Here is a 15,083-nt window from a genome sequence, read left to right on the forward strand (position 1 = left end):
CACTCCCGGTTTTTATTGGCGTGATAAATCAGGACAAATTGTGCAGCAGCTTTAAACAATTCAGTTTAATTTAAACCTTCCTTAGGACCCTAGTTCCGCCATAAATTTGCCAGCGAGACGTTAACGTGTTACATTCAGTGTTTTGTTTCCAATTAAAAAAACACAACGGCTGCAATCAACATATCACGAGGGCCAGAACATTCACAGGGACGGGGTGACATTGACCAGAGGAGCTGGATTTAGTCATGGCTTACCTTTCTCTCTCTAGAGAGCTACGCTTTCCTTTCAATCCCAAACTTCTCTGGTCTTTGGGACCAGGATGGGATGCCCGGTCCTAAGACCTTTTAGGGGATAACAGAGGCCTGGGATGGGGGACCCATGTTCTTGGACCTTGTAGGGGGAGCATCTATCCAGCCTACAACTGCTTGCCTTTGCTTCTGCAAGGAGATGCATCAAAGGCATGTGGCTGAGGTGAGCTGACTCCCCTTGATAGCCAGATCAGGTCAGTCCTATTAGATTGCACTTGGCGGAAAGGATCTCTTTCTGAAGAGGCCGGCCAAGGGAAAGGGCAGGAAAGGGAAACCCTGGCCATAGCCAGCTCAGAAGGGAGCTATGCGTATGTGTTGCTAATTGCAGAATGGTGGGATGTTTGGGATGGGGTGGGGACCTTACCCAAGGACAGGGACCCTGATCCAAGCCAACCCCTTGCAGAGCTAAACTCCAGCCCATGCTGTTTCCTATAAAACCAACTTCCCAGAGCCCCCCCAACCCCCACAATTTAGGCTCCTGGGTGCCTCCAAGGATACTCAGTGCCAGATTGCAGAGCTGGGCGTGGGATTTGGGTGCCAAGCTCGGAAGCTGGGGCCTGAATAAGGACAAATAAGGTGGACGACAGAATCCTAAGAGATGTCTGGGCTGTTTGCTGGGGAGGGGTTTCCTGGCGGGGGAAGAGGGGATCTGCTGGGTGCTGAGTGGAGACCATCCCACCCGAGCGTGTGGCTGCATGAGAGAACTGGCTGGGGGGAGGCGCGTGGTAGCCCCTGTCTCTGAGGCATTGTAGGGGTGAGGGGCTGAAGGGGTCAGGGAGGAGGGCACGGAGGAGTGTGTGTGTGTGTGTGTGGGGAGGGGTGTTCTCCTCTTGCGGCCATGGTCCTTCCTGCTGCAGCTGGGCAGGTCTTTGATCAGTGACCTGGGGGGAGAGCTGGCTGCGGCAAATGGGGAAAGGCCTGATCTGGAAAGGCCAGTCCTATGGGAAAGGTGGTGGGCCCTGCTGGGATTCCCTGGTAAGGAAGGCACCAACATCATCATCATCATCATGATGCCATGGGGGCCTGGTGGCGGGGGGGGAGTTGAAGCTGGGAGTTCCCGCAGCTCTCACCACGTCTAGCTGGCAGGCTGCCCACTTGAAGCTGGGCGCTGCCACCTGGGCCAGCCATGCTCCGCTGGGGAAGCGTGGCCCCGAGGGAGGCTGCAGGGGCTTGGGCGCTCTGCGGGTGCAGCCGAGCAGGAAGCAACGAGCGCGTCCTTGGCCGCGGCTGCCACCGTCCGGCCCTTGAGGTTCTCGGGGGTCTCGCAGAGGGTGTGCTGGAGGGTGTACAGGCTGACCGAGCGGCCCGCCGCCCACTGCATGAAGGCGAGCATGGTGCAGTCACATGCCCACGGGTTCCCGGACAGATCCAGCTCCAGCGTCAGGTTCTGCTCTGAGAAGCAGGGGGCCAGCGAGGTCAGGGTGTTGTTGGAGAGATCCAGGAAGGCCAGCTGGCCCAGCTTGCCGAAGAGCTGTGCGGGCAGCGAGCTCAGGTTGTTTTGCTGGAGGAAGAGGTACTGGAGGTGCGGCACCAGGTCGAAGGTGTGCTCGACAATGGAGTGGAGCTGGTTGCCTTCCAGGTTTAACCTCTCCAGGCTGGGCAGGCCAGCCAGCAGCTCCGGGGCCAGCCTGTCCAGGTGATTATGGGACAGGTCAAGGCTTTTCAGGCTGCTCAGATTCTGGAAGCAATTTGGAGGCAAGGCCTGCAGCCGGTTATTGGACACATCTAACCACTCCAGCTCCCGCAGCGTCTGGAACCATGCTGGCTCCAAGGCCCCCAGCCTGTTCCCATTCAGAACCAGGTGCTGCAGAGGGCTATGGGAGTCCACGATCTCCGGGGGCAGGTCTTCCAGGAGGTTGTTGGTGAGATCCAAGACCCGCAGCGCTGGCAGATCCCGGAAGAGGCTGCCGGGGAGGCTCCTCAGCTGATTGCTGGAGAGATGCAGCTCTTGGAGGTTGGGGAGCTTCTGCAGGGCATCTGGGCCGATGCTGGAGAGGTTGGTGAACTCCACAGAGATCATCAGCGTCTCCTCGGGGAAGCCGGTTGGGAAGCTGCTGAGGGACGGGGAGGTGCAGACAAATTGTGTGATGTTGCTGGAGGTGGGCACGGGTGGGCAGGGGGCGCCCAGCCAGCAGGGAAGGGAGGACATGAGTGCAGCCAACAGGGCGATCCCCAAACGGCCCATCCTGCAAGGAAAAACACACACTGGGCCATCACAGCTAGTCGGCGGTAAAGGGACCTGGGAAGCGGAGAGGCTGAGCGGGGAGGCTAGAGTCAGGCAGGTGCTGAGCAAACTCCCTACTCCCTCTGCCCGCACAGGGCTCCTCAATCATGCCCCACTGCCCTAGGATCCTCCCCTCTCCCCCCACACAATCCTGCCGATGCCCCTCCATCCCCACCCTCTGCCCCCTGCTGTTCCAGCCCTGGGCTCCCAACCATATTCAGAGTCTCACCTTTTTAATCTCTGCCCAAGGCCCACTGCTGAGGTTCCCCTCCTCCCCCAGCCGGGAGGACGCTCCGCTGGAGGGGAGAGGGGAGATCCTTGCTGGCAGATCCCTCATGGGGCCAGATTTGGGCCCTGCTCCGGCACGGCAAAGCAGCTGCGAAGCTCCCTTGGTTGGCCACCTGGGGTTTCCCTTAGAGTAAGGGAACCCCTGGGGGACACACAGGATCTAGGCCACCCTTTCCCAGCCCCAGAACCTGGGGACGTTACCTGGGGAAACGGGGCATGGCCAGGGCACCTCTTTGCTTGGCCTATTCCAGAATGGCCCCTGGGGGCAGTGGGCAACTGGTTCTAACCTTACACGGGGGACCAGATCGTGCCCCTGCCCCTAACCTAACACTGATTCTTGCTGGGAATCGGGGCCTCCTGAATATTATCCTGGCTGGGGTGTGCCCCGACTCCCTCCGCCAGGGCCCTCCCCCCCTCAGCATGCTGCGTAGCTGGATTGCTCCGCAGTTAAAACTCTCCCAGCCGGAATCAATAGCTATGTACTTCGTGTTATCCTGGGGCCAGGCCTGGGGAAAGCCCCGAGTCCGTATCTACCTTTCCCTGATTGCGATTCCGCCTCGCTGAGCCTTGTCTCTGGCCGCTCCTCGCCGCCGGGAAACACTGTCCTGTGTTTGCCAGGGGCTGGCTCTTTATAGCGGTCCCGTTAGCCAGCCCATCAGCCCTGGGGCTGGGAGAGCAGGGAAGGGGCGGGAGCAGGGCGGCCATGGGTCTCCTTCTGGGAACTGCCCCCTCGCTCTGCCTGGTTGAGAAATCACCTCTTTGCGAAACCCACAGGAGCGCCGGGCCCGCTCCTGAGCTGCTGGACAATGGCATCGCTGAATTCGATGGCGCTGGGCCAATTTACACCCGCTGGGGCCAATTTACACCAGCTGAGGATTTGGCCCAACACCTGTGATCGCTTTTAGCCCTCCCTCCCCCCCGCCACCTAATTTTGTTCCCCTGATGGGTAAGGGCTCCCCAGAGGGGCCGGGGTTTGTGCTGCCCCTTGCTCTGGTTCCCTGGGCCCAATTTCGCAGGGCCCTGGAGTCACCAACCGCAGGGCCCAGCAGGGGCTGGGCATGACCATCCTGAGTGGGCAGCATGTCATGCCCACTGTGCCCTGGGGCAAATGACTGCCCTGGTGGTAGGGCAGAGATGGAGAGGACCCTGTATCGCCAGGCGCTCTTCCCCCACCTGGGAATGGCACACTTAAACCAGTGAGCAAAGTGCAACTTGACAAACACATTCCTGAGCCCCCCCCTCCTCCAATGCCCTCCCCAGTGTTTACCATGGCAGGGATTTTTGAATATGTTTATCTCTGATTGATGCAATTGCCAGGACAATGACAGCAGCTGTGCGGATTGAAAGGGCTTTTGTGGTTGATTTCCCTGTGGTTTATTTAGCCAGCTCAGCTCCGCGCCTGGCTCTGGGTCTGGATTTGCTCAGGTTGGAACCTGGGGGGGAGAGGGGGAGGATGTTTTTCTGGGCTTTGCATGATTGTTTGCTCGCCCGTATCCCCACGTACGATTCGTCTGCAAACACAGCTCTGGACCCCTTGTCCTCCAGCTCTGGGGATCGGGCAGTTAAATCATTGAGCAAAGGGCAGCGAACGTCTGTTCTCCCAGTCCCTCCCCCCCACCCCACCCTGATCCCGCATTGTAGCTACTGGCCATGTTTGCCAGGCGGCAGCCCCGGAATCTGAACTGTGGGCACAGACTGGCACGATTAACCCGCTGTGTGGCTGCTGGTGCAGAGAGTCAGGTCTGATGCCTGCAATTTATTTGGGGGGAGCAGACGTGTGGGTGCTGTTTGCACCCACAAAATGGGAAACTGGGCATCAAGACTATCCCCCCTAAAGGCCCCGGAGGCAGGTGGGTCCAAGGACAGGGGAAGGGCCCTTCTTTCTGTGATAGCGGCAATGTGAGCCAGTGAGGTTCCGAGCAGGGGGCCGCCGGTTGGGATCGGCCAGTGTTTGCGGGCGGGGGTGGGAGGGCTAAGTCCGCTCTTGTGGGGAGACCCATGGGGTGAGCGAACTCTGTCCCGGGGAGTGACAGCAGCTGGCCTCAAGCACAGTCCAGAGCCCAGTGCATGGGCTGCTCTGTACCCGGCCGAGCTCCCCGTCCCGGCCGAGCGCCAGCGTCAAATACGTTCTTGGCCATGGAGTTCTTCTCTGCTCTGAGGTCAAGTCAGCTGGGCCCGTTTCTCTCTCGCTCTTTGCTGCCTGGTTTCTTCCCTTCCCCTCTCTCCAGGGGATCATTTCTCAGCTAGTCCCTCCCCTAATGGGATTCCAGGGCCAGTCACTCCCACACCCCAAACCTGGGCCACTTCCAACCGGACCACAGACGGCAGAAAGAGACAAACATCCTGCCCAGCGACTTTCTGGCAGGTACTACCTTCGTGGTGACCAGCCGGAGGCAGCCTTGCTGCTCCGTTAAATCCCAGGTCTCTCCCAGCTACAATAAAGATGAAGAACCGGAATTCCTCACCCGGCTTCTTCTGTTCTCCGGGCCCCGCTGGGAGTCTGCGTTCCAGAACTCTTCCCATATGGCTCGCAGGCAGGGCGGCTGAAGGGACCCCTCCCTTAGCCCCCCCCCGCTGCCCCGCCAAGGGTGCGGGGAAAATGCAAGTTGAAAAACAATCCGTCCTGTTCCTTGTTAATATCAATAATTCACGGCTCTCCCAGAGCCCTGTGCCGACGTGGACAGATGGATGAGACTTCTCAGTGGGCAGGACAGGGGCCGAGAAGGCATCACACCCATCCTGCGTGGCAGGCGGGAAGGTATTGTGGGTGACCCCTCTAGCCACAGAGCTATACCGCCAGCCACTTCCCTTCTGGCCTTGGACGGCAGGATCTGGCCACTGCTTGCGTTGTGCTGGACAGGGGCAGCCCGCAGCGGGGACCATGGCTGGCAAGCGGGGAGGGCTGCCGGTCTCTGCTCTAGGCCAAACCCCCTGGAGCCAGAGAGAGTTCGAGGGGTCTCTGAAGGGGCTTAGATGGGGGTTGGCCTGTGGTTGCTGCGGAATGGGCTTGAGCCAGAGAGCCCGTCCTGTGGGGTGCATGGGTCTCTTCCCATGTGCAGTGGGCTGCTGAGCCTCCCAGCGCTAGCCGCGGGCAGGAAATGTCTGGGAAGCCAGGCTCTGCCCAGCCCGGCTCGGAGCGAGAGGGGCCGTCCAGCCTCCACCGCCATCGCCGTCTGTGCCCGTGAGTGCCAGCCCTTTGTGACGGGGGGCGCCTCTCTAGTGGGCAGTAGGCTGAGACCCAGCAAACTCATTTCTTCCAGGCCACCACCAAAGCGCTGGCCGCTGGTTGGAGCCCATGGTCCCAACCAGCCCAAGATGGGCTTTGGACCAGTGGCGGGTACAGGTGGCTGGATACCACAGCAATGGTCTCCTTAAAGGAGACCATCTAGGAAGGGCCAGTGCCAGCGGGTCTTCCCCTCTCCTCCTTCTGATTGCCCAGCGGGACCCCGCTCGCTTTGCGTGCCAGTCTCCTCCTGCCTGCTGGTGCCCCGCTGCAGCTCTTACACGGACGCCCTGAGGCAAAGCTTGGGCCAGGACAGACTGGGGAGGAGGGAGAGGAATGAACCAGTTCTGCCCCTCTCAAGTGTGTATCAATATCTCCATGCCACAGAGGGGGAAACTGAGGCACGGGGCGGCGTGGGCCTGATCTTCAGCTGCCCTGAGCACCCCTCGCTCCCACTGACTTCAGTGAGGGTTGTGGATGCCCCTGGAAACCAGGCCTGGCTGAGACACACCCACACTTGCCCAGCGGGTTGGCGGCACAGCTGGGAAGAGAACTCAGGAGTCCTGATTCCCAGTCCTGGGCTCTGACCTGGTGGACCCCACTGCCCGTATCCCTGGAGGTCCTCGGTCCTCCGAAATCAGGGTGCTGAGCTGATTTGTGCCCGTTTCCAGCATCACTGGCGTGTGAGCAGCACTAAGGGGGCATGGGAGGCTGGCAAAGGGGGCATCACGTGCTGACGGCATCAGTGAGCCCTGGCCAAAGGCAGCATTGGTAGGCAAGGCAGCCCCAGCAAGGCGAGCGGCTCTCCCAGGTCCATCCCCCTCCCCCAAATGTCTGCGCCGCACGGCTCCTCTGTGAAGTTTTTCATCGTGTTTCCGATATTGTTTTCCCTTTTATTACCTCCTGGGGAGCAATTGGCCTGTGGATTTACAGCAGGGCTAAAATCACCTCCCCGACTAAGTGAGCCATCCATGCTCCCCGCTCGGTGGGGCCCGGCTCAGCTACGCACAGTCAATCTCACGCCGTGGGGAGCGAAGCCATGAATAGAGTCAGATCTCGGCCCCGAGAGCCCCCCAGCTCTGCCCTGGGGTGGGGGCCCTGCCTGGGCCGCAGGGGGCTTGATTAGCAACAGCACAAGATACTTGGCATCTGTGTAGCACCTTCCGTTGTGTGTCATCCAGGCAGCCACCCTCCGCCCCCACCGCCTGCCCCTCCCCAGGGCTCAGGTCCCAATCCCCTGCCTCCCCTCTGCTCCCAATCCCTGACACCTCCCCTCCACCCCCCACGGGCCCCCCCAACCTCTGCCACCTCCCCTCCCAACCCCCCATCTACCCCCAACCCCCTCCTATTCCCTGACACCTCCCCTCCCAACCCCCCCCCATCCCCCCACGTATCCCTCAACCCCTGACACCTCCCCTCCCAACCCCCTAACTCTCTCCAGCTCCCCTTCCCATCCTCCAGCCTCCCTTATTGTCCAGTCTCCACCATCTCCTCTCCCAGCCCCCGCTACAGGATCCCAGTCCCCCACCTTCCTGTGCTCCCCCCCGCCCCTCGCCTCCCCCAGCCTGCTCTCAGTCTGTCTGCGTGAGAGCCCTCTGAGCACCTCCAGCCCAACCGAAGCCCCAGAGCCGCAGCTGTTTGAGTGGTGGGTGCCCTGATCTCTCTCGTACTGAACTCCAGAGGCCTGAAATGTCTGTTAGCCAAGCTCCTGGAGACTCTCCCCTCCTGGGACCCCCCTGGCAAAGGGGTGCCCTTCGTGCTGGCTAGAAGGGGTGAGAGGCAGGCGGTGTGGGCAGGAGACACCAGCCTGCTCCAGAGGGGAGGCCGGAGAACCAGGCAGAGGGGCTCGGCCAGCCTGCCGTAAGCCCGCCTGGGCCGGATCCCCAGCGTTGTCCAGGCTGCACCAGGTTTCAGAGTAGCAGCCGTGTTAGTCTGTATTCGCAAAAAGAAAAGGAGGACTTGTGGCACCTTAGAGACTAACCAATTTATTTGAGCATGAGCTTTCGTGAGCTACAGCTCACTTCATCAGATGCATACTGTAGAAAGTACAGAAGATCTTTTATACACACAAAGCATGAAAAAATACCTCCCCCCACCCCACTCTCCTGCTGGCAATAGCTTATCTAAAGTGATCACTCTCCTTACAATGTGTATGATAATCAAGTTGGGCCATTTCCAGCACAAATCCAGGTTTTCTCACCCCCACCCCCACCCCCCCCCACAAACCCACTCTGCTCCCGTGCTCGGCTGAGAGGGTGCAGAGCCACCTTGGCAATTCCCAGCTTCTGCAGCTTCTCAGAGGCTCCGGAAGCAGCAAACGGCTAAGAGCACTTGGCCACCCCGGAGACCCCGGGAGAGGCGACTGGAGTCCAGCCAGGCCCCTGGCCTCTGGATGAGCGGCAGCTGGGGCTATTCGACCATCCCACGCTTCAGATTCCCTAGGTCAGAGTCATCTTGGCTTCGTGTCCATGCCGGGGCTGGCTTCCCGGGGAGCAACAGCCATCTCCTAGCCAGTGCCTCCCCTTCGAATGCCTCCTCTGCCCCAGCTCCTTGCACCCATCCTCTGCCTACGCGCACGGGAGTCACGGACTGGTTGGAGAACTGCAATTGGCACTCGTTCAAAAAGTCGAGCCCGGCATGAATTCCATTAGTGCAAAACCAAGGAGGAAGCCGATTCAAAGGACATGCCGGCCCCCGCTGGTTGGCTTTGTTTGCACGCAGTGGGTGTGCGAGTGCGAGAAGGCGTGTCTGTGTGTCTGGCGATGAGGGTGTGTTGGTGTATCTCTGCCTATGGCTGGCCACATATGCGTGTGAGTGGTGAGCACACGTGTAAGCAAGTGTGCATTCTTGTGTGGGGCTGTATCTGAGTGTGTATGTGACTGTTAGCATAAGTCTGGGCACATGGGTGGGTGTCTATCAGCACACTGGTGAGTGTGAGCGTGCACCACTGGGTGTGTTGACGAGTGTGCCTGTGCACCTGAGTGTGCGTGTTGGTGTGTCCGCACGTGCGTGTGCATGTGAGCAAGGATCGGAGTGAGCTGGTCTGCCTGGTAGCAGTTGTGAGCGTGTTGGCGAGTGTGTCTGCGTGCAATTGTACGCTAGTGTGTCTGTGTGGGCTAGCGAGTGCCTGGGCGTGCAATTGTGCTGTTAGCCATGGGGTCTGCGTGCCCGTTGTGTGTGCACGGCCCTGCTCTGCTCACACGTCCCCCGAGCTGCTGCTTCCCTTTAGGTTTTACTCTGGGTTATTTATATCCCAGGTGCCTAAAGAATCCCAAGTATGTGGCTGGCATTATCCCCACCGCAGCGACGCAGGGAGAGTTACCGCTGTTGCAGTGGAATGGAGGGCGGGCTATGGGCACGGCAGGGCCGGGAGAGGGGCGCGGGGGCTTTGCTCTGCTGCAGGGCCATGTGGGAGGCTCAGTCCCCGGCCGGGGCTCGCTGCTGTGTCAGCTCAGCACTGCCCTGAACGGTGCCAGTCTCGCTGGGCTCAACCCACTGCTGGGAGAAGCCTGAGGGGTGCAGCCCAGTCTTGCTTATTGTTATTGCAGCCGGAGCCTGCAGCCAAGGTCAGAGCCAGGAGCCGCACAGACCCATAGCGAGACAGCCCCTGCCCCGAAGGGCTTGCCCTCTGAGCAGCCACCGGGGTGGGGGAATAGGAAGCTGTATTACTGGGTAAATCACTGAGCGAGACAGAGGTGGGAATTGAACTGACATCTCCTGTCAAGAGCCTTGGCCGCCGGACCAACCTTCTGCTCTGTCACTGTCCTATCGACCGTGTGCGAAACCCTGCCCTGTGGCCCTGTGCGTTCACCCCCCCGCCCCCAGCAGCTGGGGGAAGGCCTCAAGCCTGGCCCCTTTGCCCGGGGCTCGGCTACAGGAGCTGGGCTGCTGGGCCACCCCCCCGCGGGCCCCTCAGCAGGGCCATCAGCAGCTCCCAGGGCCCCTTTCCCGGAGCAGCGCCCCTGCCCCCAAGCGCGGACAAGCCGGGCACGCTATAAACACTAGCCCCGTGGAACCGGCTGCTTCAATGGAGTCCGTTACACGCCAGCGGCTGGGGTGAGCTGGAACAATGCAGACGTCAAGTTCTTCCTGGAAGCCTTGGCTAATGCACTCACAACAAGCAGCTGGGGCTATTCCAGCTGCTTGGGAACAGGTCATTACGCGGGCGCCCTGTGCACGCAGCATCGCAGGCTCTGAGCGGCTGCCAGTGCCAGGCGGGGCTCCCGGGGGACCTGGGAAAGCCGCAGCCGAGACGTATGGCCGCGCTGTGTGGCTGCTGGGGGAGATCGGCGGGCGGTTCTGGGCAGCGGAGGGTTAGACGAGGGACCTGGTCTGGGCTGCCAGGTGCCGGCTGGGTCAGTGGCTGGCCCGGCTGCCACCCAAGGGCAGCGATTCTGGGGCAGCGCAGGGCCCGATCCGGTGTGACGTCCATGGACGTCACCCGGCGTGGCCGAGTGTAACAGCGCCCCCTTGTGGGGAGCAGGAAAGCCAGGCCCAGTCCCAGCACCTTCCCCGTAGCTCAGACTCCCACGTCCCCTTCCCTGGGCGCCAGAAGTGGCTTCGGCAGGGCTTTCCCTGCAGGCCCTGGCCCTGTCCACTGCTTCTGTCCGAGGTGGAGAGGAGCCCAAGGCTGGGTTGCTTGCGGCCTGGAGGCAGTGATGAGCTGCCAAAATCTTAACAACCAGTTCCCTCCTCACCCCACGAGGGGGTCATGGCCCACCCCTGCCCCCCGGGACTCCTGCCCCATCCAACCCCTGGCATTCCTTGATGCCCCCCCGCCCCCTTCACCCCCCTCCCCTGTCCCCTGACTGCCCCTGGAACTGGGCAGGAGGGTCTCGTGGGCCACCGTACTGGGTGCCCACCGCGCCCCACCCCTAAGAGCCAGAGGGATCTTCTGGGGGGGCGAGGTGGGGGGTCCCGGCAGGGCTTACCTGGGGCAGCTCCCTGGAAGCATCCAGCAGGTCCCTCTGGCTCCTAGGGGCGGGGGAACGAAGCTAGGAGGAGAGCAACCGACTCCGTGGGTGCGCCGGGGCTGGAGCACCAGGGGGAAAATTTGGGGGGTGCAGAGCATCCACCGGCAGCTCCCCGCCCCGCCCCAGCTCACCTTCGTTCCACCTCCTCCCCTGAAAGCGCTGCCCTGCTCTGCTTCTCCGCCCCCGGCTTCCCGCGAATCAGCTGTTCGCGCGGGAAGCTGGGGCAGCTCCCCTCTGCTCCGCCTCCGCAAGGGACAACCGGAGGTGAGCTGGGGCGGGGAGCGGTTCCCCTGCGCACCCCCCCCCCTCCGGTTATCTGCTGCGGTGCGGGCGGCCCTCCTCGCGCTAGCTCCCCTCTGCTCCGCCTCGGCGAGGGACAACCGGTTCTAAACAACCGGCTCCAGGTCACCACTGCCTGGAGGTGGCGACAGAGCCACTGGGCAGCCTGGAGGCTCTGACTCTGTGTGTGTGTGTGTGTGTGTGTGTGTGCGTGTCGGGGGCTGGCTCCACGGCGGTAAGGGTCACTGACAGGCCTCATTGGAGGGGGCAAGGTGGCAGGCCTGGCGGGGGGGCGGGGGGGCTCTGAGATGCACTGGCATGGGCAGCGGCTCCCTTGGGGGTAACGGACCCGGAGGAAGAACTTACAGGCCCTGGGAACAGGACCACGAAATACCAGGCCCAGGCCCGCTGGGAAGCTGGCTCAGGCTCACCCAAAATTTATTGTCAGGCGGCTGCTGCCGCAGGCCTGGCTGGAGCCTGGGGCTCCAGGCGCCTTTCGGGTGGATTCATGCGGCTGCTGCACGGACCCCCAGTACTGAGGCAATGTGCCTGACTCCCAGAGCCCTGGTTAAAAGAAGCCCAGAGGGTCCGTCCTTAGCACCCCCCGGCTTCGGAGCCTGCGGTGCATGTTTCTAGGCTGCACGCACATTTCACTCACGTCAAGCCTTGCCCCGGCTTGCTTGCACCCTCGACGCCTCTTTCCCAGGAGGGGGCCGCGGCCCGTTTGCCAGCACCCAGACGCGTCCCTCTCCCTGGAAACAATCAGCAGGCAGGGCCAGGGCCAGTGGTGCGGCAACCGCTACCCCCGTGCCCCGTGGAGCATCGGGCCAGCCGAGCCAGGGGCGGGCCGAGCGCCTTCCCGCTCCCGCCTGGGTTCTGCAGGTGAAGCCGGCTGCTTCCGGGGCTGCTGCTGTTGCAGGCACTAAAACCCGGGCCAGCGTCTCTGTTTTCTAATGAGTCGTGGCAGGCGGCGGCTGCAAATTGGACACTGAAGGAATTCATTACGCGAGCAAGAGGCAGGGAGCAGGCAGATTCCGAGAAGGTTTTTATTAAGCCCCAGCCTGCCGCGATGCATATATTAGGTTGTATTATTTCTCACCATCTGTTAGTGCAAGCTCAAAGCTGCCCTACTGGGTCATTTAGTGTCCTCCCGCCCGCTCCCCGTTAAAGGAGCATGTGCGTGTGCGCGAGGGGGGCTGTATCTTTCTCCTTGTGCCTCGTTCCGTCTGCAACCCGCTAATTTGTTGCCTAAAAAACTCGAGACGCTTTTCTAATGCAAATGCAATCTGATAGGCTCGCACTCGCTCCTGCGCTTGCCCTCCATCTATCGTCTCCCGCTCGTGCTAGCTGGTTCGCGTTCTCTGTATCCAGTTTCAGAGGAGCCGCCGTGTTAGTCTGTATCCGCAAAAAGAACAGGAGGACTTGTGGCACCTTAGAGACTAACCAATTTATTTGAGCATGAGCTTTCGTGAGCTACAGCTCACTTCATCGGATGCCTTCAGTGTATCCAGTGTCTCTCGCTCGCTCCTTTCGGCTCGCTCTCAGATCTCTTTCCTATCTGTCTGTCTAGCTACCGCTTTTCTGTAGCGCTCATTGCCAGCATGGCAAGTACAAAAATGAAGGGCTGATTACATTTGTCTCTAGAGTACGCTGCTGGCCACCGTTCACCCTAATCTCTTTTCGTCTCCCGCCCGGCATTGTCTGGCCATGGGAAATGGTTACAAGTAATCCTGTCGCCTTCACTGTTGTGGGAAGGGTTTTTCTGCCCCCCCCCGCCCCAGCCCCCGCCCCGGTCTCCCGCTGTCTCCCTTCCCACCATGCGTATGACCTTCCCTGTGCGTGCCCTTATGTGCGATGTCAGAGGGGCGTGCAGCCATCAGCAAAGACGCTAGCCCAGACACACTCGCGCCCACCTACTCTCCTGGTGCTGCCCTGACCTACCTTCACCAGCAAGCACCCACTAAAACAAACACAACCCACCGCCCGTCAGAACAAAGGCAGCCCACCGTGCACGGCAGGCTCCCCCAGGCGGAGTGCCCCACGCATTCGCACGGCCCTCACATCGCTCAAGGGAATTAGAAATGCAAAGGAAGCTCAGCTTTCCCTGGCATTCACAAAGGCCAATGGCTTCCAAATGAGCCTGGAGTCAGGCCCTTTCATCCAGTTTTAAGGACCTAAGTGTGCCTGTGAAAGTACCCAACTATGGAGCCAAAGGCCTAGTTTTAAATCTCCAAGCTTGGAAAGTTTAGGCTAAGTTCCGAGCCATTTTCCTTGGGAAGGTAGCCCTGAAAATGTAAACTGATCACTAGGATCGCAGGAGTTGTCGGACCACCAGTGAATTGAGTCCCTGGGTGTGAGGTGCCTCAGAGTCCCCACAAGGAATAATTACAGAGTAACCTACCCACCAGGGAAGTTCCTTCCTGACCCCTATCAGTGAGGGGTTGGGTTTTACCCTGAAGCATGAGGGTTTATATCCCTTAATACGCCTTTTTAATCTTCCTTGCTATGACTGTGGATGCTCTCATTGCCCAGAAATACCTAATCCTTGATTGTATCATAATAAGCTCTTGGCCTTAGTGCGCTCTTGTGGCATGGAGTTCCACAGGTTATCTATGATTTGTGTAAAATAAATTGTATTCCCTTCTATCACCTATAAATGTATTGTGGTTCAGTTTAATTCTGTGAATGGATGTGAATGCACATGTGCATGCATGTACACACCTCCCACGGCCCCAATACAGCCAAACTTAGCAAGGTGAGTTTGCAGGTTTGCAGTATCATGGTCAATTTCATGTCAATTACATTCAATAAACTTTCCTGGCATGACAGGGGGCTACCAAAGCTCAATCATGTCTGTTTGCAGGCGAGGCCTTTGCGCTTGCCGTGCTTTCCAGGCTATGCCCGTGTGGTATGAGTGTTCACTTCTAATCCGGTGGCTGGCTGCCCCGTCTCAGGAAGCTAATTCCGCCTCCACTTGCACATCTCCCAGACCCGTGCTGCCTCTGTCTTTCCAACTTTGGCATGGGAGAGCCCTTGGTTTGACAAATCATTCCTTACTGGGTTTCTGGTGGATCTTACATCTCCCAGGCCGACTTCCCAGCTTGCCTTCTCTGCCTCTGGGCTGGCTTCTGCCTTGCCTAATTCATGTCAGCAAGCCAATCTGCCGGAGCAAAGTGACGGTGCAGGGATCTATCGCAATCTAGCCCCTTCCCTGGGTTCAATCTGCTCTTCCCAGAGGCTGTGTTCTGGTTGCCGTTTTTAGGGCTCGGGTGGCGCGTTTGAACATTCTCCGTTTCTCCCTGGGACTGTTCGGGTCCTAGTGTCAGTGTTATTTAAGACGGGGAGCTACGTCGCATGCGAGCGAAGTGTGTTTTTCATGAATTTCAGCCTTTGATCTCCTCCTGCTTTGTGGTGGAAGGAGCATGTAGCGCTTATAAGATGACTAGCAGCTCAGCGTCGCTTTGATGATATTGATTAGTAGAGAGAAATGCCCTAGTTCTGCTCTGCAGCCATGGGCAAGAAAGAATTTCTAGCTACTGTATGCATTGTGCTGCATCTGGGGCTTTGTCCCCTGTCTGCATTTAGCGCCTAATCCAGAGTGCCTACTTTTCCACTAATGGATCTCAAAGCACTTCACAAAGGAAGTCAGGGGCATTATACCCATTTTACAGATGGGGAAACTGAGGCACTAAGCAGCGAAATGACTTGCTCACGGTCACCCACAGGCCAGCAACAGAGCCAGGACTAGAACCCAGGTCTTCTGAGTACTAGGCTAGAGCTGTCTCCAC

The 15,083-nt window shown here is 59.7% G+C and overlaps 1 protein-coding gene across 1 annotated transcript; it reads right to left on the reverse strand.

Moving 5' to 3' along the window:
- Window positions 1–289: 289 nt before the first annotated feature.
- Window positions 290–3,623, reverse strand: LRG1 (leucine rich alpha-2-glycoprotein 1). Its single transcript, XM_043536011.1, has 2 exons — window positions 3,355–3,623; window positions 290–2,494 (listed from the first exon to the last, which is right to left on the reverse strand). Exon 2 carries the CDS (start codon window positions 2,491–2,493, stop codon window positions 1,384–1,386), a length of 1,110 nt encoding a protein of 369 aa, XP_043391946.1. The 5' UTR covers window position 2,494; window positions 3,355–3,623; the 3' UTR covers window positions 290–1,383.
- Between the last annotated feature and the right edge of the window lie 11,460 nt (window positions 3,624–15,083).

Source organism: Chelonia mydas, chromosome 25 (assembly GCF_015237465.2).
Source record: "Chelonia mydas isolate rCheMyd1 chromosome 25, rCheMyd1.pri.v2, whole genome shotgun sequence".
Classification (NCBI taxonomy): domain Eukaryota; kingdom Metazoa; phylum Chordata; order Testudines; family Cheloniidae; genus Chelonia; species Chelonia mydas.

Bases quoted from the DNA above. Each gene is read 5' to 3' on its own strand.
- LRG1 (XM_043536011.1), bottom strand. From the start codon at position 2,493: ATGGGCCGTTTGGGGATCGCCCTGTTGGCTGCACTCATGTCCTCCCTT.